The sequence below is a fragment of the Manacus candei genome, unplaced genomic scaffold, assembly GCF_025592945.1.
Source record: "Manacus candei isolate 608988 ecotype Guabito, Panama unplaced genomic scaffold, ASM2559294v1 h1tg000003l, whole genome shotgun sequence".
Lineage (NCBI taxonomy): Eukaryota > Metazoa > Chordata > Aves > Passeriformes > Pipridae > Manacus > Manacus candei.
The window spans coordinates 19,711,180-19,735,028 of record NW_026138051.1 but is presented as its reverse complement, the minus strand read 5'-3'; the positions used below and the strand labels follow the sequence as shown (position 1 = coordinate 19,735,028).

General features: G+C 45.1%; 1 protein-coding gene across 5 annotated transcripts; it reads right to left on the bottom strand.

Annotated features, from left to right (window-relative positions):
- Positions 1-6,090: 6,090 nt before the first annotated feature.
- Positions 6,091-23,760, bottom strand: RLIM (ring finger protein, LIM domain interacting). Of its 5 annotated transcripts, none has more exons than XM_051790920.1 (4): positions 23,742-23,759; positions 14,060-14,248; positions 13,203-13,286; positions 6,091-12,272 (listed from the first exon to the last, which is right to left on the bottom strand). In XM_051790920.1, the coding sequence occupies exons 2-4, from the start codon at positions 14,226-14,228 to the stop codon at positions 10,738-10,740; spliced, it is 1,788 nt and encodes a 595-aa protein (XP_051646880.1). In that variant the 5' UTR covers positions 14,229-14,248; positions 23,742-23,759; the 3' UTR covers positions 6,091-10,737. The 5 variants fall into 5 exon arrangements, with proteins under 5 accessions (XP_051646880.1, XP_051646918.1, XP_051646908.1 ...); XM_051790958.1 differs by lacking the exon at positions 23,742-23,759 and adding an exon at positions 23,571-23,669; XM_051790948.1 differs by lacking the exon at positions 23,742-23,759 and adding an exon at positions 23,557-23,641.
- Positions 23,761-23,849: the final 89 nt, after the last annotated feature.

Sequence of the window (23,849 nt, the reverse complement as noted above, 5' to 3'; positions counted from 1 at the left end):
GAGGTTACAGTGGCTGTGTGATGCTGAAAACACAGCTTTTATCAAGGGTTTTACGTTAATGATTTGTTTATGTGAGATACTTTAATTGCCATTAGATAAAAGCTTACACAGGCATTAGTTTTATATAACTCAGGCTCTTTTTTAATGTGCACCTCAACCCGTTTTCAAGTTGGGGATATTTACTGCAAATAGTGTTTAAAAAAAACCAACAGGAGATAAGAGATAGTAAATACAGATTCAAAGGGAATAAGACTACAGCAATAGCTCCTCTGAAGGACTTGGTGCTGTGCATGCAGGGACAGAGCTGGAGGAGAGGGAATGCTGCATCCCATTCCTGAGAGGGGAAAGCACTGGGCGAATGCTTGGAGCTGCACAGAGCTTCACTCACAGGCAGCACAAAAACCCCCAGCACCAGTGTGATAGCAAAATTATCTTCTTACAACACCTGGAAATTTGGAGGGCAATTAGGAGGGTGCCAAGGTGCATGATAGAAGTGAGTTGTGCATCCATGGGGACACCCAGAGAGGCAGTGGAGGGGACACCCTGCCCTGCTGCTCCCAGCACCCCCAGGAGCATCAGTTCATCACAGTCCATCTCCACAAATTCCATATAAATAAATACAAACATACATGTTCCACAAATTTCACATAAATAAATAGAGACATACATATATATTCATACACATATACACACATACATAAATATATATATATATATGTGTCTCCAAGGGTGAGTCTGTGCATGGGCCCATTGGAATCCCCTCTCAACCTGGCAGAGCACAGGGCATGGAGCATCAGTCACCTTCTCCTGCTCTGCCAGGCTGCTGGATCTGTCCCTAATCCATTGAAAAAGTGGGAAAAAAGTACCTTGCATCAGAGCAAAATTGTCAGATTTTTCCATGAAAAGGCTGCAAACAAGAAAAAACCCAATCAAACCAAAACAACAACAAAAAAAGGATGTTTTCGTTAGTGTAACACTGTAGTTCAGTATTTAGTTATCTGTTCATACATTCAAATTGAAATGTCATGGATTAAACCAAGTTAATTATATACAATTGCCGATATTTGTGCTACAAAATGCAAGCATGTTTTATATATTAAATATATATAATGACAAGTATGTTTTCTATATTAAATATGAGCCACATATCAATGTTTTGTGTTAGTTTAATAGTTTTTAATGAGGTATATTTTTAGACCTATATATGCGAATGGCATCTATCTACCTATATATTGGTTTTTTAAAGCTTATACATATATATACACCCCCAAGTATCTCTACCTATAGATGTGCAGTGTGTACCCGAGCTGCAGGGTGAGGCTGATCCCTGCAAGGGGTCCCTGGGCAGTAGGAGGCAGCGGGGGGGTGGTGCCGTGCCGGGCACTCTGCTCCTCTCCCCGCGAGCTCTGGGCTGGGCTTGGTTTTGTTTATTGTCTTCTTCTCCATCTGTTTTCTTTTTGCAGGACTTAAATATTAAAATCCATCAGAAAAAAAAAAAAAAAAAACCAAACAAAAAAACCCCAAAAAAACCAAGCAAAAAACCGTTTGCAAGCGCCTTTGAAGGACTTGAAGGATGCACTGAGGAGTGGCAGTAGTTTAGTTTTTTTAATCATCTCTGCGTCTAAATGCAAATCTTTCCCAGAGTCGTTGCTCGCTGTCGTTATTTAAAGCAATAATTTGGAAAAGATCCCTTCCCAGGTCTGTTCAGCCGCACCCAGCCTCGGCAGGGCTGGGAGGGCACCGAGCCGGGGTGTCGGGGGACCCTCTGCCCCGAGAGGGGGGTCTCCAGAGTCCATGAAGCATCACCGGAGGGGAAAGGAGAACACACAGGGTGGAGCTGGGGCAGCGCTGGGGTGAGCTCGGGATGCGCCGGCTTTCCTTCGGGTGGAGTTGTAGGGGCTTTTCTAAACGCAATAGAGAAACCGCTTCGTACTGGCAGCAGGGCAAAGCAAGGGAGGAAAATTAGAGATGTGCTTAAGATCTAAGGGAAACACGGCACAGGGGAGGGGGAGAGGGGGCAGAGAGAGCAGGGAGGTGTGTTGGGCTGAGACGGGGGGAAGAGAGCCAGCTTCCCGTGCTGGGGACCCCCGGCCCCCGCAATCAGCACCCCCGGGGTGGGGGCAGCCCGAGCCCAATCCCGATGCGGGAACACCAGTCCCTTGGGTTTTGCTCTTGGACCCCGTGCTTTATCCCGGCCGGGGCTCCGGGGCATGGCTGATTTAGCTGTTTTTTCTTTTTTGGCACAAGAGCTGCACTAAACAAGCCTCTCCCAATCGCAGCCCCGCTCCATCCCGCACTGGAAACGCGAGGAGCGTTCGGGGGCTTTTGGGGAGGGTTGTGGAAACAGCCCTGGGGGTGGGGTGCGAGCAGGGCCCCCCATGTCCCCCCCCGCAGGCTCCAGCTATTCCATTGTTTTGGCACGCACCTCTTCCGCCTGAGATCGGGATTTGATGGTTGTAAATCTGCTGTCGTCTCATCTGGAGCATCGCTCAGTCCGGGCCAGCCTCGGCATACGTGGCCGACGCTGCATCGCCCCAGCAGCGCCTGCTGCCCTCCGGCTCGGTCCCCGCCGTCCTGGACTGTGTCCTCGAGCTCCTTATGGACCTGCTCTGCATCCCGACAACCACCAGGATCCCCGTGGGTTTCCTCCCTCCCCATGTATTCTTTCTCCCCCTCTGTTGATGTTTTGCTAGTCCCACTCAGATGAGCACAATCCAAAAGTGTTTTCTTTCTTTACCCTTTAGTTTTCCTTCGGTTTAATTCACAGAATCGACCAGGTTGGAAAAGACCTTTGAGGTCATCCAGTCCAACCCTTGATCCAACCCCGTCATGGTTCCCAGACCATGGCACTGATGCTACATCCAGTCTCATCTTAAAAACCTCCAGGGACGGTGAATCCACCCCCTCCCTGGGCAGCCCATTCCAATGTCTAATCACTCTGTAAAAAATTTTTTCCCAATATCCAACCTAAACCTCCCCGGGCACAGCTGAAGACCCAGCCCTCTTGGCCTACTGCTGCTTCCTGGGAAAAGAGACCAACCCCCACCTGGCTACAACCTCCTATCAGGGAGTTGTAAAGAGTGAGGTCTCCCCCGAGCCTCCTTTTCTCCAGGCTGAGCCCCCCCAGCTCCCTCAGCCTCTCCTCACAGCACTTGTGCTCCAGTCCCTTCCCCAGCCTTGTTGCTCTTCTCTGGCCCTGCTCCAGCCCCTCCATGTCCTTCCTGAGCTGAGGGCCCAGAGCTGGACACAGCACTCCAGGGGTGGCCTCACCAGCACTGAGTCCAGGGCAAGAATCACTTCCCTGGTCCTGCTGCCACACTGTTCCTGAGCCAGGCCAGGATCCATTGGCCCTCTTGGCCACCTGGGCACACTCTGGCTCATGTTCAGCTTCCTGTCAGTTCCCCTTTCTTTCCCTTCCCATGCTCTGTCCTTCATCCCTTCCCATCATTTCCCACCTGCCCCTCGTGGTCATGCCACACATGCAGGGAGCATGGACAACCAGCACTGTCAGCAGGGAGTGGCTTTCAGGGCATTTCCCAGCCTCCCCCTCCCACAAGTATTTCAATTTATTTAGGTCCATCTTTACAAATTAACACACGATCATCTCAAAGATGCCAGCAGCAAAGACTGAGTCATTTCCAAGTTTATTTAGGAATTATTTAGTTGAGGTAGAAGTCAGCAGTACCCACAGAGGTTAATCTTCCCCTGCATCTCTTCCGGCCCTTCAGCTGCCTGGTGAGCAGCGAGTGATGCTCAGGGCAGGCACACAGTGGTCCCACCTCCATTCCACCAATCCCTGCTCTGGAGAGGAACCCTGTGGGCTCCTGAAATGAAGCTATTTCAAGAGCTTTCAGCCCTAAACTCCCCTCCAAACTCACCAGCCAGCCTGCGGCAAGGTCTGGCTCTGCAGGCACAGGACAAACCGTGGGGTTTGGGTCTGGGCAGCTGCCAGGGCTGTTTCACTGCTGTAAAAGGGACGACTAGAGCAGGTATTAAAGCCAAGAAACCAATCCTGGCACTTTGTGCTTCATGGCATTTTCCACAGGACCCACCACAACAAGCAAAGTTGCTGCTCCAGAGCAAAAACACATCGGTCTCAAACTTTCAACCCGGAGAAATCACATTCTGCAAAAGCATCCCAAAAAGTCAAACCAGTGAAACAAATCTTTGCTGGACACCAGGAGCCCAGCCAGCTCCTCTCCTGGCTCTGCTGGTGTCACAGAGAATGTGCCACAGCCCAGCTCTCCCCATACCATCACAAGGGTGCCACCTCATAAGCTTTTCCCTTGGAATCCCAGGCCCCTGCTGGCATAGGGTGCCAGAACTTAAGAAATCCTCACAAATCTGGGACGACTCCTGTTTGATGAAGTAATCATTGTTGAGGGGACCTGATGCCTGGATTTTCACATGCTTGGCTTAGCAGGGGATTTATTCAGGGGAACAGTTGGAGCATGTGGCAGCAGCATCTCATTAGTGTCACGGACAATGCCCCGCCAGTTTAAGTCTAAAAAGTGGGTTTAGTTTTCCCTATATAACTTTATTGCAAGGATTTATGAAGCCACAACACAGCTGAGTTTAGATTCTTTATATTAAAAGTCCCAAAACAGGTTCAATCACACTTGAAACAGCTGGGAAAGAAAGGGAGGAGCAGCTGGTCTGTGCTTTTCTCCCTGCATCTCTCTATCCAAACACTCCGTCCCATGAGGAGCAGTCAGAAAAGGGAAGAAGTATCCCAGTGGATGACTATTCCTGTCCCCCCATTGCTCTGGGAAGCACAGGGTCACCAAATACAACCTTTCTCCTCCCACTCAGCAGCAGGGCCAGCAAAGCAGCAAAACCCATTCTCCTGTGAAGGTCTGGATCTGCCATGGAAATATATTCTGAAGGGAGGAGTAAGGCAACGTAAAAGGTTACAGGGTTTAAGCACCAAGAAGGAGGAACAAGGTTATATAAAGTTTTACAGGTCAGGACAAAGACCTCGAATATGTTAAAGAAAATAAACAGAGGGATGAAGTCAGACACACATGTGCCAAGGCTGGTTTGTGCTCTTTAAGCAATCTGAGGGTTGATCGGCAGCTTTTAAGGAACAAATACAGGGTTACCCAAACCAAAGGAACTCCTACAGGCAGGTGAGGGGCTGGAAACAGTGACCAGGTAAAGAGTTTCTGAAACATGAGTGTGGGAGTCACTTCAGGAATAAAGTCCCTGAAATCGAAACTAACACCTGTGCTAAGAGCCAGTTTCAGACTGAACACTTGCAGAGCAAGAAGCACATGGGAATGGGGGAAAAAAACCCTTATCCAAGAGCTGTCCCTGCAGAAAGTGAAGCTGGAGCAGAATCCTGAGTCAGTGCATCCCTGGAGCAGCCCACGACCTTCATCCTTGTCTGAAAAGAGCATCACTCGCAGTGCTGAGGAGCCCCAGCTCAGTTGTGACTCTGTACCCGTTGCCACGGTAGCAAATCACCCATTTTCAAGCACCACAACACCTTCCTACCCCTTCTTTTGTCTCGGTGCCATCTCCTCTCTTGGGGAGCGGCTCCCACTTCCTACCCGGGGAGTGGAGTCGAGGTGAGGGAAGCGCGGGTAATAAACCCGGCTTCCCACGCCCTGCAAAATTTCCTGCCCACTCAAGTAAGTATTTGCACGTACCTCAGCTACTAATTTTAGGATGAAGCTTTTCGCCACATGCGGGAGACTCTCCTGGAAGCTGCTGAGTGGATTTGCATGGAGGCTCAGCCCTGAGAGCCCTGAGCAAGGGGCCCTGGTTCTGATGGAAACCTGCGCAAGGCACAGCTACTCCAGGAGAGACAACTTGCAGAGGCTGCTTTGGTATCCCACAACATCCACTGACAGATTTACAGAAGTCTGGGACACAGTAAGATTTATTGCTTCAGTTTTATGTACTAAGAAGCAATAAATTCTTCTGAGAAGTTAACTCTGTATCATTCCAGCTCTTCACTTTCTGCCCAGCTTCAAGGGAAATGGTGTATGGAGGAAATAAATTCCTACCACATCCACCACCACCCTTTACTCCAGTGCATTTCCACCATAAGAATAAGCCCAAGGAGTGATGATCCAGCACAAAATGAACACTTCATGCACTTTATTGAGTCTATTTAAATTTGCATTATGACATCTTACATAAGGAACAAACTCCTCCTGAGTGTTTGCTGGCAAACCTGGTCAAACTGTGTCCAACGACCTCAAAGTATCAGTTTGTATTAAACAAGTCCAGTATAAACAGATGTAAAAAACAAACCAAACCAAAATAAAACAACAACACCTCCCTGCCCCCAAACTGTTACATTCACAGTGGAATTTAGGGCTTCCCAACCAACGGCTTTACTAGCAGAGAGTGAAATTCAGGAAGGGGGCTCAAGTACTTTAGCTTAAGGGAACAAACCCAGATAAAATAAATCAAACCAAATTCAATGGTATGTTTTCTCATAAGAAGGAAAAATAAAGAAGCAGCATATCATAGGGGTTGGGAAGCCCTGGTGTAACAGACGCAAACCTCCTTTTTAACGCAACACAACTTATTTGTACTTCGGGTATGTTACCATTGATTCTGTCTCTTCGCCCTCCTGCTTCCCTCCCTCATCCAGGGTAAACAAAAAGCCCAGTGTACACAAGGGCTGGAAATATTTCTGAAGTAGTAATAAATTCCCTCAACGTGGCTCCAAGCCAACCCTCATCCAAAGCTCCTCCTCCTGGGAGAAGGCAGCAGAGCACGCAGACATTTCCACAAGGACTGGGCTCCTCATCAGCTCCTCACTGCTCAGAGACCCTCACTCAGCACACGAGCCCCGCAGTAGGAGTGAGAAAACCAGGACACCAGTTCCATGGACATGCACACTCCTGTCAAGGATCTCAAATTAAGGACAAGACGGTGGCTAAGCCGAAGGGATGGAGGTTTGTATTGCAGTGTGACAGTGAAGTTCAGAACCCCCCTCCTGGCACTGCTCAAAGCTGGTGCTCAGCCTTACCTGGTCTGTTCTCATGCTCACATTATCCCCTCATTACTAGGAGCCCACTGGGTCGTGTAGGCAACTGTTTATCCTGCAGATGCACCAGGGAAAGGGGCCTTTGGACTCCCACATTTGCATAAGCCAGACAAGTGCCCGGAAACTGGGATGACAGTCGTTAAGGTCCATTGTGCCAACTCTGGTGGGAAATCCCTTGTCTGCAAGTCCACACAATGGACAATTATGGCTCCCTCAGACCCGAGTGGTGTCACATCCCGCAGCTGCTGGGCCTGCACACCAGCACTTCCTAGAAAGGGCCTTTAAAACGCACCCAGTGAATTCCAGGCATGTGGCACCCACTGTAATCAAATCATTTCTAAAACAACTCAATTAACAGCCCCCAAGTTCTTCGCAAAAAAACCCAGCTTGTCAAAGAAACAAAAAAGTGCACCTGAAAGGGAAATCCAGCCAACACCAGGAATCTGAAGGGTGATCCCTTCAGTCTTTTAATGGATAAAACCCCGATTAAAAAAAACCAAAGGGAGCACCGACAACTGTGTCGGTTCAAAATCCAAGTTAAACTATCAAACGAAATAAAAAGTACTGTGTGTTCTTGTAGGGTTTGGCCTTGCAACTGCTGTAACTGCTGTGGGAACAAGTCTGTCCTGTCAGAAAAGAATGAAGTTCAGGCACCAGATATTCCCAGTAGGAGCTTAGATGTTTGGAAAAAACGAAACATGGTAACTTACTGAGTTGGGCAATGACAAGGAGAATCCTCCAAAACTAAAAACCTGCTGATCCTGCAGGGAATTACGCTGGTGCTGAAGGCAGGCAAGGAGATCCCACACGGTGGCACTGTGACCTTGCGCTGGTGCACAAGGCTCTGCCTCTCCAAATCCATCCTTTCTGTCCAACCAGGCCCCGAACATGACAAAACTCACCATTTTAACCCTTCATACAGCTACAGGCACAAGCAAAGCTGGCGTGCCCCTGCTGGAACACCAAGAAAACTGTAGGAAGCACTAAATACTGATTCTCACTATCAAAATATTTAATAAACTGTAAATTAGGCTAATTGTCAACCTTACTGAAGTCCTTACTATTTTGTAAGCAACTGAAATGTTAATATTGGCTTTTCTTAAATCCAATCTAAATTTAGGTAAATAGAAACTTAATTACCAGAGGCTACCAGACAACTTGGTTAGATAAAGAAGTCCCTGCTGCATCAATTTAATTTCTGCTCACTCCTCCAGATAATGAGCACTCAGCCCCTTCAGCACACTCAGCGTTGGAAAAAACAAGAGGAAACACTGAGAACACTCAAGGTCTCCTGAACTGAGATTAAATTATTTGTTCTTAGTACCACTTGGGAAACCTCCAAGATTTCATTAGTTGCTCTTGTTACAGAAAGATAAAATGGTAAGGCACTGCACTCTAAACTGTAACAGAACTGGAAGGGTGGCTCTACCAACATGTTACTGGAAACTCAAACCACAGCCGTGTTTCACGTGGATTTGGGCCAGTGGGCTCCCTTCTTTGTGGTCACCAGCTCTAGTCTCAGAGGTGTACACCCAGCTTTCAACACCTAACACGGTACTCACGTAGAGAGGGGGCTTTTTCCTTCTAATTCTACTCTCTGGTAAGTCAGCAAAGCTACTGGAAACTGCAACTGAGAATGTTTGCTGTGGGAATGCTACAGGAAGAAATTCAGAAGTGTTATTTCGCTGAGGAAATTTTGGCATAGAGAACCCAGCACCTGAAATCAACAGCCAACTTTGATTTTACAGGTATGTGTGTCCAAGGGAAAAAAATCAAAAGCAGGAGCTGATTTATTCTTCTGCTCCCAAAGAACACTCACATGGCGTGTCCCACCAGGAGGAAAGAGAGCTCAGTAGCCACTCAGGATTTCCCACTAAAGCAAACACCACAAAGCACACATGTAGAAAATAACTGGAATTTTGGGATGTTGTGGAATCCTTAACTAGCTGATGAGATGTTAAAATGGGTTAGAGCAGCGATTATAGTTTATGCAACCACCACTTTAAAACACCAAAAATGTGTTTTCACTCGGAGAAAAGGAACAGGCCAGCTTTGGTTTTGTCCTCTGGGGAACACACGTTTCCCACAGGGTAAGAGCAGTTCATATCCCTTCAGAACTACTACCCTAGAGTCAAAATTCATAAAAATCACTTTCCCTCTGCATACATAAGCCAGGGAAAAAAAATCCTTAGGGAACAAAACAAAGAAAGAGTCACTGGGGGTGAAGGATGTTTCCCCCCACCCACACACTGATGAGAGTTGAGGTACATCCTCCAATTCTTAATTGCAACATCACGTACATGATTTTAAAGGTAAATTCAATTAATTTTCACCCCTCCATCAGAAGTATAAAGATCTTATTGAAGTTTTTTTATTGTTATCCCTAGAATTTGCCACACATTTAAGTTTACTCATCATCGATTATACTTTTCAAATTTAACCTAATCCTCTAATAATGTTTTCCTTAATACTTGAGTTATTTCCCTGTGCCTCCAGAGTCACAGGCTACCACCACTGGATATATCAGCATGACCACTCAACACATCCAGAGATTACCAACCCAGTTGATGGAGAAGAAAAATAAACAACCTGCCAATACGTGTCTGCTGAAGTTACAGAGTTGCCTCAAAAACTGAGAGTAAATGCTGATAGAAAAATTGGACATAAACCTCATTGAGTGAACTGGCATAAACCAGTTTGTATCATTATATATTTGCAACCATACGAAGAAATAACCAGCCATTAGAACAGTTTCTAATTTTTATCATCTTTTTTTCAGTGGCATTACTGAGCCAAAACACTGCAATTATAACATTTAATTTCTGGTTTTTTAATGCAGTTAAATGTCTAATCCACCTGGCTTTATGTTACAGTAGCTGTTCACATAAATAGTACAGATATGCACTGCTCTTGACAGGCACACAGTCACAAAAGCAGCTCACTCGTGTTCAGTTTGCTCTCTGTGTGGTGGGGGCTGTATGAAAAGCATTCTTGATTTCTAAGCATGGTACAGTTTTAATTCTTAATGCATTAGTACAACAGTGCATTGGAAAAGTACTGAGCTTCTACAAAAAAGCTTTACAATTTTAAAACAGATTTGTTTTCTTTATTTAAACAAGCATAGGCAATTCTTATATTTCCACAACAAGATAAATATCCCAATTAAGCTAACAGCTCATCCTACAGCGTGCCATAGTGATGGGGAAAGGACTAATATTAGTGTTATTTACAGACATGTCCAATATTAACCCAGGAGGAAAATTAAAAGTACGTTTAAGTGTGCAATTAAATTCATATTATTTTTTTCAGATAGTTGGATTTCTTGCAAAAATTCCCCTACGACTCATGGACATTGAGCTGGGCTGACTTCTCAAAGAACTCCTCATAAGCACGATCTTGAGGACAAACTGTTTATTGAACTGGGATGGTAGGGGTTGGGTAGGGGGAAAGAAACATAATACTCTTCACAAAGAAAAAAATATTTTTAAATGGGTAGACATCTTTGGACAAGTGAAATTTAACACTCAAACTGACTATAACTCGAAAAACCTAATTAAAGAAATTTTCCAATTTCTGAAGTTTGAATCCAGAGAAAAAAGTTTTAATGAGGGAAGATTCACTCCAAGTCATTACTATACACTGAGGTACCACTCAAAAAGTGGCCATAAAGGAAGTGACTTCTTTGCCCATCACTATCACACCAGCTGCTTGGCCATTGATTCAGCTCTCCTTTAGACAACACTCTCCCTGTTACCAGAAGCTAAGACTGCTCTGCGACAAATGGGACAAGTGGAATTCTCCGATAACCAGCGATCGATGCAGTGGACATGATACTCGTGGGAACAAGGCAGCTTCCGGAGCTTGTTGCCTTCCGTGTACTCCGTGATACACACACTACAGGTTTTCAGAGCATCGCTCTCACCGAAATTCCTCATGGCTAGGTTGTCAATCTGCTCTTTGGTGAGTCCTCTTGGTTGGTCATCATCATCTTCGTTTAGGAGGAAAAACTGTGCAAGGCTAAGGAATGGTAGAGAACCACTTTCTTCAAATGTGACCGATCCCCTTGTATTCCGGCCTTCCCTTCTGGCCCCAGATGTTGAACTCGCTTCATGGCCCCCTTCATACACCTCCCCTGAGCTAACATCTGCATTCTCATTGCCTGAGGTCCCCCCAGCTCTGTTCTGCGGCTCAGAGGTCTCCACGTTGGGGCTGGGGGCAGGCGTGCTAGGATCTGCATCGCTATCACTGTACATAAAGTAACTGAGCTCCCCGAAGCCTGTCATTATCTGCCTCAGCATGGTCTGAATGGCAACAGATGTGGTCTCACTCAGGCCTGTGTTTAAGATCCTACGGATGGGAATCCTAATGGTGCTGACGTAAGTTCTCACCCCAGCCCGCTCCGAGCGGGAGAACGTGCGCCTGAAGCCGCCGCGCTCGCTCTCGTAGGTGACCGTGTTGTTGGGGGTCTGGGAGCGGGACCGTGTCCTGTTGGCGATGCTGTCCCTCTGCCGGTACTCCCCCGGCCGCACTCTTCTCACCTGCAGGTCAAGCACTATGGTAGGAGGCCTCTGCCCGGCAGCTGCGGACTCACCGGTGCCGTTCGTTTCTGAAGAGCCTGCTGCCTGAGGAGCAGGTCTTGTTTCAGGGGGGGAAAACAGAACTGCATTTTCGCTTGGCACCTCAGTCCCCACCGTGTGCTGCCTTAAGGTCACGTGCTGCCTAGTTCTAGAGCTGCCCTCAGCCTCATGCGCTGAGGAGTGGTCAAGCGTTTGAGATGACGGGTTGTGGTGAGGCCTGCGAGGAGCCTCGCTCACTGGATTAATAGGCGACCTACTTCTATCAGTCCTAGCTCGCGTTCTCCGCTGCTCTGGACTCCTACTTCTGGCTCTCCTCTGCCCTCTAGGAGGGGAAGCCTCCTCAGCCGTTACCTCCTCTGAAGTGCTCCTTTCTGATCCAGGCTGCCTTACAGATGGTGATTCAGACCTTGGAATTTCAGAGTCACTTTGGCTGTTTTCCAAATCCTCCCCACTGGAAGGCTCTACAGATGGCTCGTTCTCAGTTTCTGGATTTGTGTTCCCATTGTTACGGTTGACATTTATTTCCAAACTGAATCTGAAGTCACCACTATTGGGGTTAGTCCGGCTCACTGCTCTCCAGGACTGGTTTCCTCGCTGCCCACTCCGTGTTGTATTTCCAGTCTGTCGGACTGAATTAAGCCAGTCTATTATAGAATCTCCATTTGAAACATCTTCTGCGGACTCTGCACCTGTGAAAAAGACAGGGAACTACCAAAATTAGAGTACTGAGCTAATTTTGGAGTGATCTTTTCCAAGAACATAATTGCTTAGTTTAACAAGTGACAATTCAGAAGTGCTGAATCCTACCAAGTGCTGCTGTGGTGTCACACACAGCGTGACAATTCCCAAGTGCCAGAGCTCTTCTAGGGGAGCAGGAGTGGACGCTGCTCTAATGTGGACAGATAGGCTGCAGCCATCACTGAGCAAACAAGTCATCAGAATAACACATACTGTTTACTGTAAGATAATGGAAAGACACCTCCGGTGTCATAACACATCAATATTCTGTGTTTTCCTTTCCAAACAATTAAGTGTTCTATTGACCATTAAACAGAGAACTAAGTTTGTCCTGAGCCTTCACGTGAAGAGTTTTATGGCAAATCTGTCTCGCTGAAGAATGAACCCCAGTGGTCAGCTCCGAGCATCCTCCACCAATCTCTACAGAAGGGTGATAACAAAAGAAATACAGCACCTTCGGAAGCGGAGAATGGCGAATTAAAGAAGAGGGATTGCCAAAAAGCATCCCAGAAGGAAGCAGAGAGGAAGGCAATCTTAAAAAAAATAAAAGACAAAAAACCAAACCAAACAAAAAAAACCCACCAAAAACAAAAACAAAAAACAAAAACAAAAAAAAAAAAAAAAAAAAAAAAAAACAACCAAAAAAAAGAGAGAGAGAGAAACAAACCCAAGTGAAACTACCTTGATACAAGTAACAGACATGTTATGAATGAAATCTGTCCCAAACTGACCTCTGCAGCAGGTATCACACATAAGGAGCACTGAGTTTTGAAACAAAGCTCACCTTCCACCTGCCTAGGCTTAACTTGTTCCACTCCCGCACTCAAGTTAAGGTCCGTACGGGTGCTAAAGGTAAGAGTTTGCACAAACACTGTATATACCTCTATTCTCATCACTGTTTTGCTGTGGTGGACCTTCTTTAACTTGGTGTAGCCTTCTCAGCAACTCTTCTTCAGTAATTTCACCTTAGAAAATAAGCAAAAATTTCCAAAAATATTTCCAGATCATATATGTATAGCAAGCATTATCAAAAGCTTCTTGAGAAGGTACAAGCCACTGCTTGTCTTTTGTCCAATTAAACCCTGCCATAATGACACTGCTGAATAGCTTGCTAAGGGGAAGCTCAGACACTTTAGCACTGTTGTCCCAAGTAAGTTTTGCTGAAGCTGAGATATCCAACAGCTCCATCCTATTCTCTGGTTCTGTAACCTCTACAACTTAGCAGCAATTTTTGTCATCCTATTTGTCACCCGTTAAATGGTTGTCCAGAGTAAAATATGCAAGGTAACACTTTCACAAGCATGAAAAAAGGTTTAAATTAGTTGAAATCCTATAGAGTCAATTGAAAGTAGTAAGTTGATTGAGAACTGAAATCAAAATGCCTATGCAGAATCTCTCACCAGACTACCTACCCTAGTTACAAATTCAACCTCATCAGCAGAAAATCTGCACACAGATGCTTAAGGGAGATTTTTTTCCATCTCAGGGTCCATAACCAGAACTGGGTCAAACCTGGGTATTCTTGCCAACTTGTGTAAACACTAGACTTTTGTAACTACCCCTCCACTAGTCAGGGAGCCACTCAAATTTGAGTATGCACAAATTAGCAAGAAGTTACTTCCTCCCACGGAACACAACCACAGCACACAAACTAAATGGGTGAAACAGTTTCAGGAGAACAGGAAAGGGCACAAATTGCCTACAAGCAATTCTAGTAGGATGCACAAGTATTACCCACCTGGTGTTCCTAGCAAATTGTTATCTCTCATAAGCCTGTAGTCCTCTTCACTCAGGTTGTTCACAAACTGATAGAAAGCTTCTTCTCGATCTAACCGGTCCAGCTGACTCTGCCGTTGTGCTTCTGACTGATCAATATTTCCTTTATCACTAGAATCTGAGCTTTCCATCTTGACGAGTGGGAGAGTACCTAAAAAAGGAGAAAACAAACCCTTCACTGAGTGCAGTGAAGCAGGGCATGACATTCAGGCATGTTTACAATGTAGAACAGAGTACAGGTTAAAGCAGTTTGCTAATGAAGCCTCAGTTAAGATCAGGTGCCACAACAACAGATCAAAACCAAAGCCCTTCTCAAAGCATGAACCTCTTCAAGAAGTACAAACAAAACTGATGCCCATCATGACCAAATACTCAACCAAGCAGCAGGTATGAACACAGAGCATATCATCTGCCAAAGCCTTAGTCCACCTTTATGTTCACAGAGTTGACCAGGTGTCCACAGTTATCTGCTTTTTGGCATAAAATATCCCTAATACCACAACTGCCTCCCCAAGCAGCCTTACAGTGGTGTAGTACAAGGCATAAGCCATCCCTGATCGCGCTCTCTGACTCTAAAAGATGTTCATTGCTTTTCCCTGCCTGCTGCAAGAAACAGCCTCTTCACCATCCAAGTGCATTTAACAGAGTGAAGGGATATGAAGAACTCAAATAGCATCTTCTGATGCTATGGGACACTACATGCACAAAAAAAGAAAAGGTTTTTGTTTCCACAAACAAGGAAAAAGGTTTGTAAAATCAATTTTAGTGTTTTACATCAAGAGGAGAACTTCCTTTCAAGTTTCAGCATTTACTGAATTACTGATGTTGACAATCAAAATTTCCAAGATAAACCCCCAGCACATACCAGGTGTACATCTGCTTTCAAGAACTGTCTTTTATGTTGCATATTTTTAAATATAATCTACTCATATTGTTTTTCATTTGGATGAAATATTTGACAGTCTCTCTTTCAAAGAAAATTATTGATGAATTCTGTGTCTATATCTGATAAATATTATAATGAAATACATGCAAATGCAGGAGACATTCTGGCACTGGCCATGCAAATATGTCAAATGAAGATAAAATAACTAGTTTCCTTGATCACTGTGCCTCGCTATTCACAGCATCAAGAATTTTCCTGCACAACTGGTAGAATCTAGTTACCCAGAGAGGTGATTAGCAAGCTAATCCTCTGCATGCTGAAAAGCTCTGCAGTAACATTCCCCATCAGAAAACATTCCTTTCATTTAAACCATACTTCATGTGACATGAAAATATTGGAAGAATAAAGCTTTTCTGCTTCTCACTGGAAAATTTCCAACACTTAGACATCTGTCTAGTGGAAAAAGCATCTTTTTTTTGGTTTGTCAGCACAGCTGTCAAGTCAAGACTGCCCACAGTTTACATTAGTGCTCCTCCACAGAAGAGCAGCACTACATGATCTCCATGGGCACTGCTTCAGCTGCTACAGTGAAAATTAAAGGGCATGACGACCCCAGTGTGGAACACTAGAAAAATTCCACAGGATAAGACATCATATTATTGCAGACTTGTAAATTAGGAAATTGCTGCTCTGACCCTCCTTGTCTTGAGTTAGAACTTGGTTTTAGGTTAGTGGTATTAACTTGTTGCCACTCAGGACTATTAGTTCTGTAAAGTTCTGCCATTTTACCAAAGCAGTTACGCCTTATTTACCAGGAATCAGCAGCAACCACAGGGTGACCCCTGTGCCAACTGGAAGTCATCAGCTTCCTTTGCATTTCTGACTCTCTGGTGCAATGCAAAGATTGCCTATCTGCAGCCCTGCCTGTGATGTGCTGTCAGACACCGATCGATGGCCCCATTCCCAGGGAACGTTGAGCAATGGTTTCAAGAGGCACGTTCTGCCCTGACTGGGCTCAGTGAGGAAATCTGTGTGCCCTCCACATGCCAGGCACGTATTGCCAACGAGAACAGAGCTTGCTTCAAAGTCAATCAACTTCTCACAAGCTTCCTGGAGCAGAATTAGGGCTCCAAGTTACATCACTTGAAGACGTTCTAGAGAAGATCCCAGAAATAAAGACAGCCAATTTTAAAAGTAACATCTGAATAAAAGCCTCGAGTAGAATGAAGGACTTGCATCCAAAATAAAGCCTTGAAAGATGCATTAGTTCTCTGGGAATACACATCAAAACTCTAACCACTACTCCCTTTTTTAGGATACCAACGAAGCAAAGTCAACAATAAGATTAAGAAAATAAAGGAATGCAGTAAGATGCTGAGGGACAGGAGCAACATGAAGTTTTGTAAAATATTCTACCCCAAATGACTGCCAGCTTGGGATTTACTGACTGCAAAACACACAGAATGTCTCCATAAAGCTGGCAATATTAATATCTTTGTAAGCATTAGACTAATTCTACAACAGCTTTTAAAAAAGAAAATCTCACTATGCATACAAAGCATGACCTTGGTTTACTGCTTATGCTTTGAAATTTCCCTTTTATCTAAAAATTCCAGTGCTTGCAGGCACCTTGGCTTTATAATGCCCATTGGATTCAAAGGCATTTGCCTACTCCATTTCAGAGAAAAAGGGGCACCATCCTTGGTCAGGGAAAAAGGGAGAGTCCAAATAAGTCAAGTGTGGGGGGGAAAGAATGTAATCTCTTCTTTATCAACAGTCTGATGTACAGTTCAATAGGTGATTCTTTACGAAATGCTCAGAACAAGTAATTTCCAGGTTTGCTCCTCTCTTCTCCTCCATCATCTCTTACCTTCTCTCCCAAACCATAAAATCAGCTAATAGGAAGACTTAAAAGATTTTATTGCCTCAGAAGTGGATCTTGAATGAAGAATTTAATTTACATTAGGACTATTTCTACTACTGAGAGACTCACTCTATTTTCCTGTCTCAAGCTACTGTAACAGATGACACCAGTCTCAGTCTCACTATCCTTGAAATGCTGTGAATCTATATGGGATGTTTACACTGATGGAAATACAGATGGCTCATAAATGCACAGCAACACATTGTCCCTGCCTTACTGTTGACAGCAAATGGGATGATACTCTTCAAATCAGAGCTCTGATATTAAAACCAGCAAATGAAAACCAGGATTTCTCCCCCAAGGCTTCTGCTACTTTCTCTCTTCCCTGTCCACTCTGCCCTTTGTCCACATTGTGCAATTTAAGCCTCAGCTCCCACTGAGAGCAGCCCAGCAGCTCTGCTGCAGAGCTCCATTACCAGGCTGAACTCACTAGAAGGTTTACACTCCTCCTGCCTCAGCACGGCTCCGCAGGGCCCATCTGACTGTCCTGCAGGATTTCCATGCTGGGAGTTATGACTCCTATCGTGGCACACAGCAGAAGTAACCTGAAAATCTCTCCCTCCCTCAGAATTCTGCTCTCAGCTCACACATTAAGACTGGCTTAAGAAAGCTGACTCCAGTAACACAGGGAAACTTGAGGAGGGAAACCCAACAGGTGTCCTACACAACAAAATAACCAGCATTTGATTATCTAATAAGCAGGTAGGCTTCGACTATTCCTCTTTCTTCCAGTGGTTTAGTTCACCTCAAAGCAAGACTCTGTTCTTATTCAAGCTAAAGGATTCAGAATTTCCTTCTTTAGTGTCCTTCCTTGTCAGCACTGAGTTGACAAAGGGTGGGGAAGGTCACAGCTATGAGCAGAAAGTTCAGACCTTCTGGTTATTGCCAACTTCAGCTGAGACACCCAGCAATGACAACCTCTTCATGGGAAAGTGGAGGGGATGATCACCTAAAGGTTGCACAAAGCCAGAGAATTACTACCAGAATAAAAAATTTTCTCCTTAAAAAAAAAAAAGAAGGAAACATTCTTCAGCAGCTGAATATCCAGACACAGTAACTACAGTGAATTCTTAACTGGTGTTCCCATCCTTCCACAAGTCAGCAAAGTATCTTCCCTGCAGTTCCCCTCAACAGCCTCAGAGACTTCAGAGCACAAATGACTGGCTGTCTCTCCACTGCTGCTCCAGACTGCAGCAAGCCCACAAAAGCTATTGTTTGTTACATTCTTTTATTCAAGAGGAAGTAATACTATGCTTTTTTGGAAAGAATTTTAGAGTACTAGATATTCCCTCAATAATGCAAAGTTATCATTCTCACAGTATAAGAAATATGTTTTCTCTTATGCTAAGTTGTGTGGAAACTAAATCCAGTCAGGAATGTACTACTGCTCAAAATCCAGAGCTCACAACCTAGTGGGACAGCAAACTGGAATAACATACTTGTGTTATCCATTTATCTTCAACAATAACAACACAGTGTATTGACTGTGGATTACAGAATTCTTCCCAGAAAAGGCACTAATGAACATAAGGCATTGTAATAAATCACTAGTCCTTCCACCTTCAAAAATGTGTGGTATCTCCTGACATGAGTTAACTGTAAACACCAAGACAATACCCTAGCCTGCATTTCTGCTTTTTTTTTAATTTAAAAGAAATTCCATAAAACATTAAAACTCTCATTAAACCAACTAGGCAAAACTTAGAAGATCTGACCAATTCAGAAATCACTCATTAGCAGGGTTAAATGAAAAAGCAATACCTTAAAGCTATAATCTTCATTAGATTTAGGGGGCAAGTCTCAAGTTTTAACAGGACAAGGCATGGAATTAGTTAAACTGCAGACACAAGTCAGCTGCTCAGGAGAGCTGTGTAACAAGAACTTCCTCCAGAACTCCCCCCCCCCCCCCCCCCCCCCCCCCCCCCCCGTAGGTGTTACCAGTATTTCAACCTGACATGAGACTGTGTCATGCCCTGTATGGCAGGAATGTTTCCTGAGTTCCCTCACGTCCCAGCAGCACAGTTAATTCCTTTGTATACACAAAAGAGAGGATGGCAATGGGAGTGTTTCATAGATGTCCTTAGCATAAGGCCAACTTCCCATTTATGATTCATAACCTCATCTTAATTAGGTCCTTCAACCAGTTGAGCACCTTGCTTGCTTCCAGTCTGCACAAATTATCCAGCCCTTGGACTAAAAGAAGTGACTCAGTAGCGGAAGCCAGAAATACGTATTTTTCGGTTTGGGCTGTTACAAACTATTTTTGCCCTGCCCTGCTCTCAGTGAACAAACCTCAGAGACATGTCAGCTCCTTACAAGCCCAGCACAGCTGCCTGTCCAAGCGCCTTCCATGAACTCTGACTCCAGCAGCTCCAACGTGCCATCCCGTTTGGCAGGACCAGCACTGCCTCCGATTCCATGGCTCAAATGACACAGGAACAGCCGCCAGAACAGGCAGTTCTCTTACACAGAGTTCTTCACACGAGCACAACAGACCCAACCTCATGTGCAATATTCATGCAATCCACCCCATCTCCCAAGTACTACATTTTCCTAGAAGGATTAAAACTAGAAAAATAGTTTCCATGCCAGTCAGTATCCTATTTCTCAATACTCAAAACTAGCAAGGAAGTAAGACATAACAGAAACTACATTTTCATCTTACATATTTCATCATTCGAGTCTGCAAGCTCAAAAGCAAAAGCAAAAACTGTCAGTGAATTCCATCATTAAAGGAAGAAGATCCCAGAAGACAGTGAAGTGAAAGTCATCTCTCTGCATTATACACAGAGCTTGGTTATGTCAAGGTTGTTTGGGTTTTTTTTCTTTTTGTGCAGGTGCACAAGTTCTCTTTTGTGATCACAGCAAAGGCTTTGGTGCCACAGGTCCAATCTGCTCATCTACAGTAAAAAGTAACAAAATTCCCTAGTTTTCAAAGTTGCATCATGAATTTTGGACATATTTTTTTCCCTTGATGTTGTTACTTCCTATTTCCACTCTGATGAACAATAGATTGAGGTTCTTACTAGACTTCTACTAAACTTACCACAAATTTCAAACTCCAGAACTCCCTGTGTCCTCTTTGACTCAAAAACTATCATGGAACATGCACCACTTTTGGGGAGCTGGAAGATAATTTTATCTTCTATTGAAGTGTTCTGTGTAAAGTGCTGTAAAATTGAAATGCCAGCTTAACAAGGAGCGTTAAACGTGCATTCAGCTATTTCACTACTGCAGTGTTTCAAAGCAAAGGCCCTGAAACAAGATGTCATTCTGAATGTAGGTTTTAAACAATAGAAAGCAGATGAATACTTTTGCAGAACAGTTGCAGAAAATTCCACAGAATTAAAAAAAAAGAAAAAAAAAAGAGAAAAAACACTTCAGCAGAACCAACTGCTGGGATAAAGAAGAGAAACACTAACAACTCCCGGTAAGTCAGAGAGAAGTGAAGAGATCGGGGTATGTATGAAAGGGCAGAGCTTAGCAATTCCAGAACACTGAGAGCATGTGGAACCAAGATGGAGCTATGAAAATAAAATGTGGGAACAACTGCCAAAATACAGGGCTTCACATTTTATCATTTGCACTTACTAAAACAACACTTTTCACACACAAGTGGAAAATAAAATTAAGATAGTCCCGCCTTTTGCCAAATTCAGATATCACAGAAGAGAAACACTGTACATGAGGTACAACGAGCTTCCAGCACTGTTATCTCATGAAATGATGCTCTTTTCACCCAGAAATGAGCTTCCTGCTACATCAGCAAGCAGAAGCTCAAAGGAAGAAGTAAAGCTGCACACAAGTAACCAGTGTGGACACAGCGACAGCAGCATAAACAGGACTGATATCCAAGGCCACGAGTGGTTCAGTTCCTGAAGAAACAGAACTCATGGTTAGTGAAAGCACTAAGCCAATCAAAACTCACTGAATTTCAATTAAAAAAAAAAACCAACCACCCACCTCTACATTTACTGCTGACTCTTATTGTCTCCACACGACTGCTGCTAGTACAGCTACTACTTATAGTAAAAGGCCACCAGAACAGTGAGAATCACTACAACCACAACCCACACAGGAATTCCGAGACGTGCACTCTTGTTCTGGTTGGTATCCGGTGCCCAACCAACTCAGAAGTGCAAAATAAAATGCAGTAAAATCTACTGGAATTTACAGAGGCATGTGTAGGATGAGAATTCCATCTCTGCTGCCATCCCAATGCAGGCAGGCCCCTGCATTTTAACACTACGTGCACATGCACCTTGCATATCGAAATTCAGAGTGCTCTAAGCAAGACGTTTTTAAATTACAGAACTAAGATAAAATGGGTGATGACTTTTCCTACACATTCAACTATTGCTGGATGGTTTTATGAGATACACAAGTCTGCAGATCTCCTTGAGTAAAAAGCTGAGCTTCCACACTGCACATCAGCCAAAAGTTATCAACAGGAACCTTGTTAATATACACCTGAGCAGTCTGAAGGAGACATAGGCTTGTGTTTTTTATGGTGTTTCTTAACCTGCAGCCAGGAACCTGGGCAAAAGCAAAACCAATTCTTGGGATGCTTCTGGCTACCCCTGCTCCCCACACAAAGCTCCTGACTAAGTTATTACACTGTTACACTGCTTAGAAGTTTTGTTTTTGAGATGTACGAGTCTGTCATAAAAGTATCTTCAAGACAGAAGTGTTCACATTTGGTTTTATCCCTTCAACATTAATTTTTGAAAGCTCAAGAACTGATAAGTTCTCACCAAGTCTGAGATTATTCATGAAAACTTGGATAAACACCCAATGATCATGTTTAAATTCAAATGTTTTAATATGTGGAAAGTTAAGTCCTCTACAAAAAAAAAAAAAATCAGAGCAACCCAGTAATGTGTTAAGCTACATTAAACTGGACTTATATGCAATCTTTAGACTGAAGTATATGAAGTCATAACAGTATATTATGACTGAAAAAAAAAAATAGGTACAACACCTCCACCGCAAATGGAATCAGTCCACTAAGATCAAGGAATTTATTTTGATACATTCCCACAGGAAAGAAAAAGCCAGGCAGGTAAATGACATACAGGTGTTTTGAAAACATTTCCATTTAAGGAGCACACTGTCTATTCCTCTAAAAATAATCATTAAAAAAAAAACAAACACACATATTGGAGATCAGACACTTGTAACACTTCTGTCCAGTACGCCCTGGCATGTCTATGAATTCACTAATATGGAAAATAAATATGATACACATGACAACAACTAAAGGCTTGAAAAATGCCAGTGTGGTTGTTTCAGTGACAAACATTTACCCAGTCAGAGCTGCTGATGAAGAGAACATTGTGGTTGTTGTGTTTTAGTGGTCTAACATAACAAGAAGCCCTTAATTTTATGTGTGGTGTGTTTTCCCTTCCCAGGACATAATTCTAAGTCATAATTCCTTTAATTCCAAAATGGTAAACCTGTAGAGGGAACACAGTTAGTTTAAGTGCTAGTTAAGGACTACAACAAAATATCTGACCCTCAATTTAGGATAATTAACTGCCCAAGAAGCAGCCAACTGTTTATTTTTTAAAAGACTTGACAAGTCACTGCAATTAAAATTCAGGGACAAATTAGAGTCAGAACTTCAGCATTCTGACAACTATTTTCAACTTGAAATTAAGCAGTACTGGTAATATGGACAGGGAAAACAAATGTGATGTGTGATGATACTACTGGGTATTATCAAGTCTGAACTCCTGTTTAGAAGCTTCTCTGTATTTCCACCTTCCTGGAAAATGGTGGAACAAAGAAAATTACTATTAAAAAAAATATCAATGTCTTTTGCCGTGAAACCTTTTGTCCGGCTCCTACTACACACAAAAATCAAGACACATTTTAATAACCCCATTATGTATACACACTATTATATATAACCTGATATTGGTCCTCAATTAAAGCAGATCACTGTAGACAAACATACATCCAGTTGGACTTGACAACAACTTCAAAACACACAGAAACCTTACATGTTAACAAATTAAAAGGGGCAAGGGAAAATTTGCCTAGGAAACTACGGTGACAGAGCAAAGATGACGTGATTAACTGGAGAGAAACTCAGCTCAGGAATAGGAAACAGCACAGGTTTTAACAAGTTAGAGCTGATCAGGACACAGCGGGATGGGAAGAGTTCCCCTGCCTGTCTCCCTCAACAGCCTGCTTGTCTCAGCTCAACAGACTGAGAACACGGCCCTGTGAGCCGCGATTCCAGGCACCGAACCGTGCCCGAGGCCCTGGGCAGAGCCACAGCCACCCCCTCGCGGCACCCCCAAACAGGGTCTGTTTCGGGTCCTGCCCAGCCCAGCCCGAGGGCCCCGCGGAGCCCCAGCCCCGCAGGAGGGCGGTGCTGGCGGCGGGAGGCGCCGCCGGGGCGCCCCCCGGGCTGCCGGAGCGCGGCCCAGCCGGGCACACCCGCCCGGGTCGCCATCGCCGCCCCCCGCCCGCTCACGGCCCCGGGGGCGGGGCCCCCGCGCCCCGCCGGGCCCGCGGCCGCGCCCCGAAGGTTCTCCGGCCGCCTCCGCTCCGTGCCGGGGCCGCTCCGGCCGCCTTCCCCGGGCCGGGCCTCTCCCTCCCCGGGCCATTTTGAGAGCCCACCCCCGGCCCCGGCGCTCACCGCCCGGTGCTCACCGCCCGCCGCCGCGCCCTCCGCTGTAGGTGCGCCGCTGCCCGCGCCGCCCGGGCGCGGTGCCGCTGCCGCCGCTGCCGCCGCGCTGCCCCGGTGCGTGCCTGCCCGCCCGCCCCTGCCCGGCCCTGCCTGGCCCTGCCTGCTCAGGCCGCCATTTCCTGCCCCATTGTTACCAAGGAACGGCGCCGGAAGCACCGCCCACATGCGGAAGTGCGGGAGCGCGCCCGCGCAGGCGCGGCCCGGGGGCGGCCCCGCCCCGCCCCGCCCCGCCCCGTGCGCGG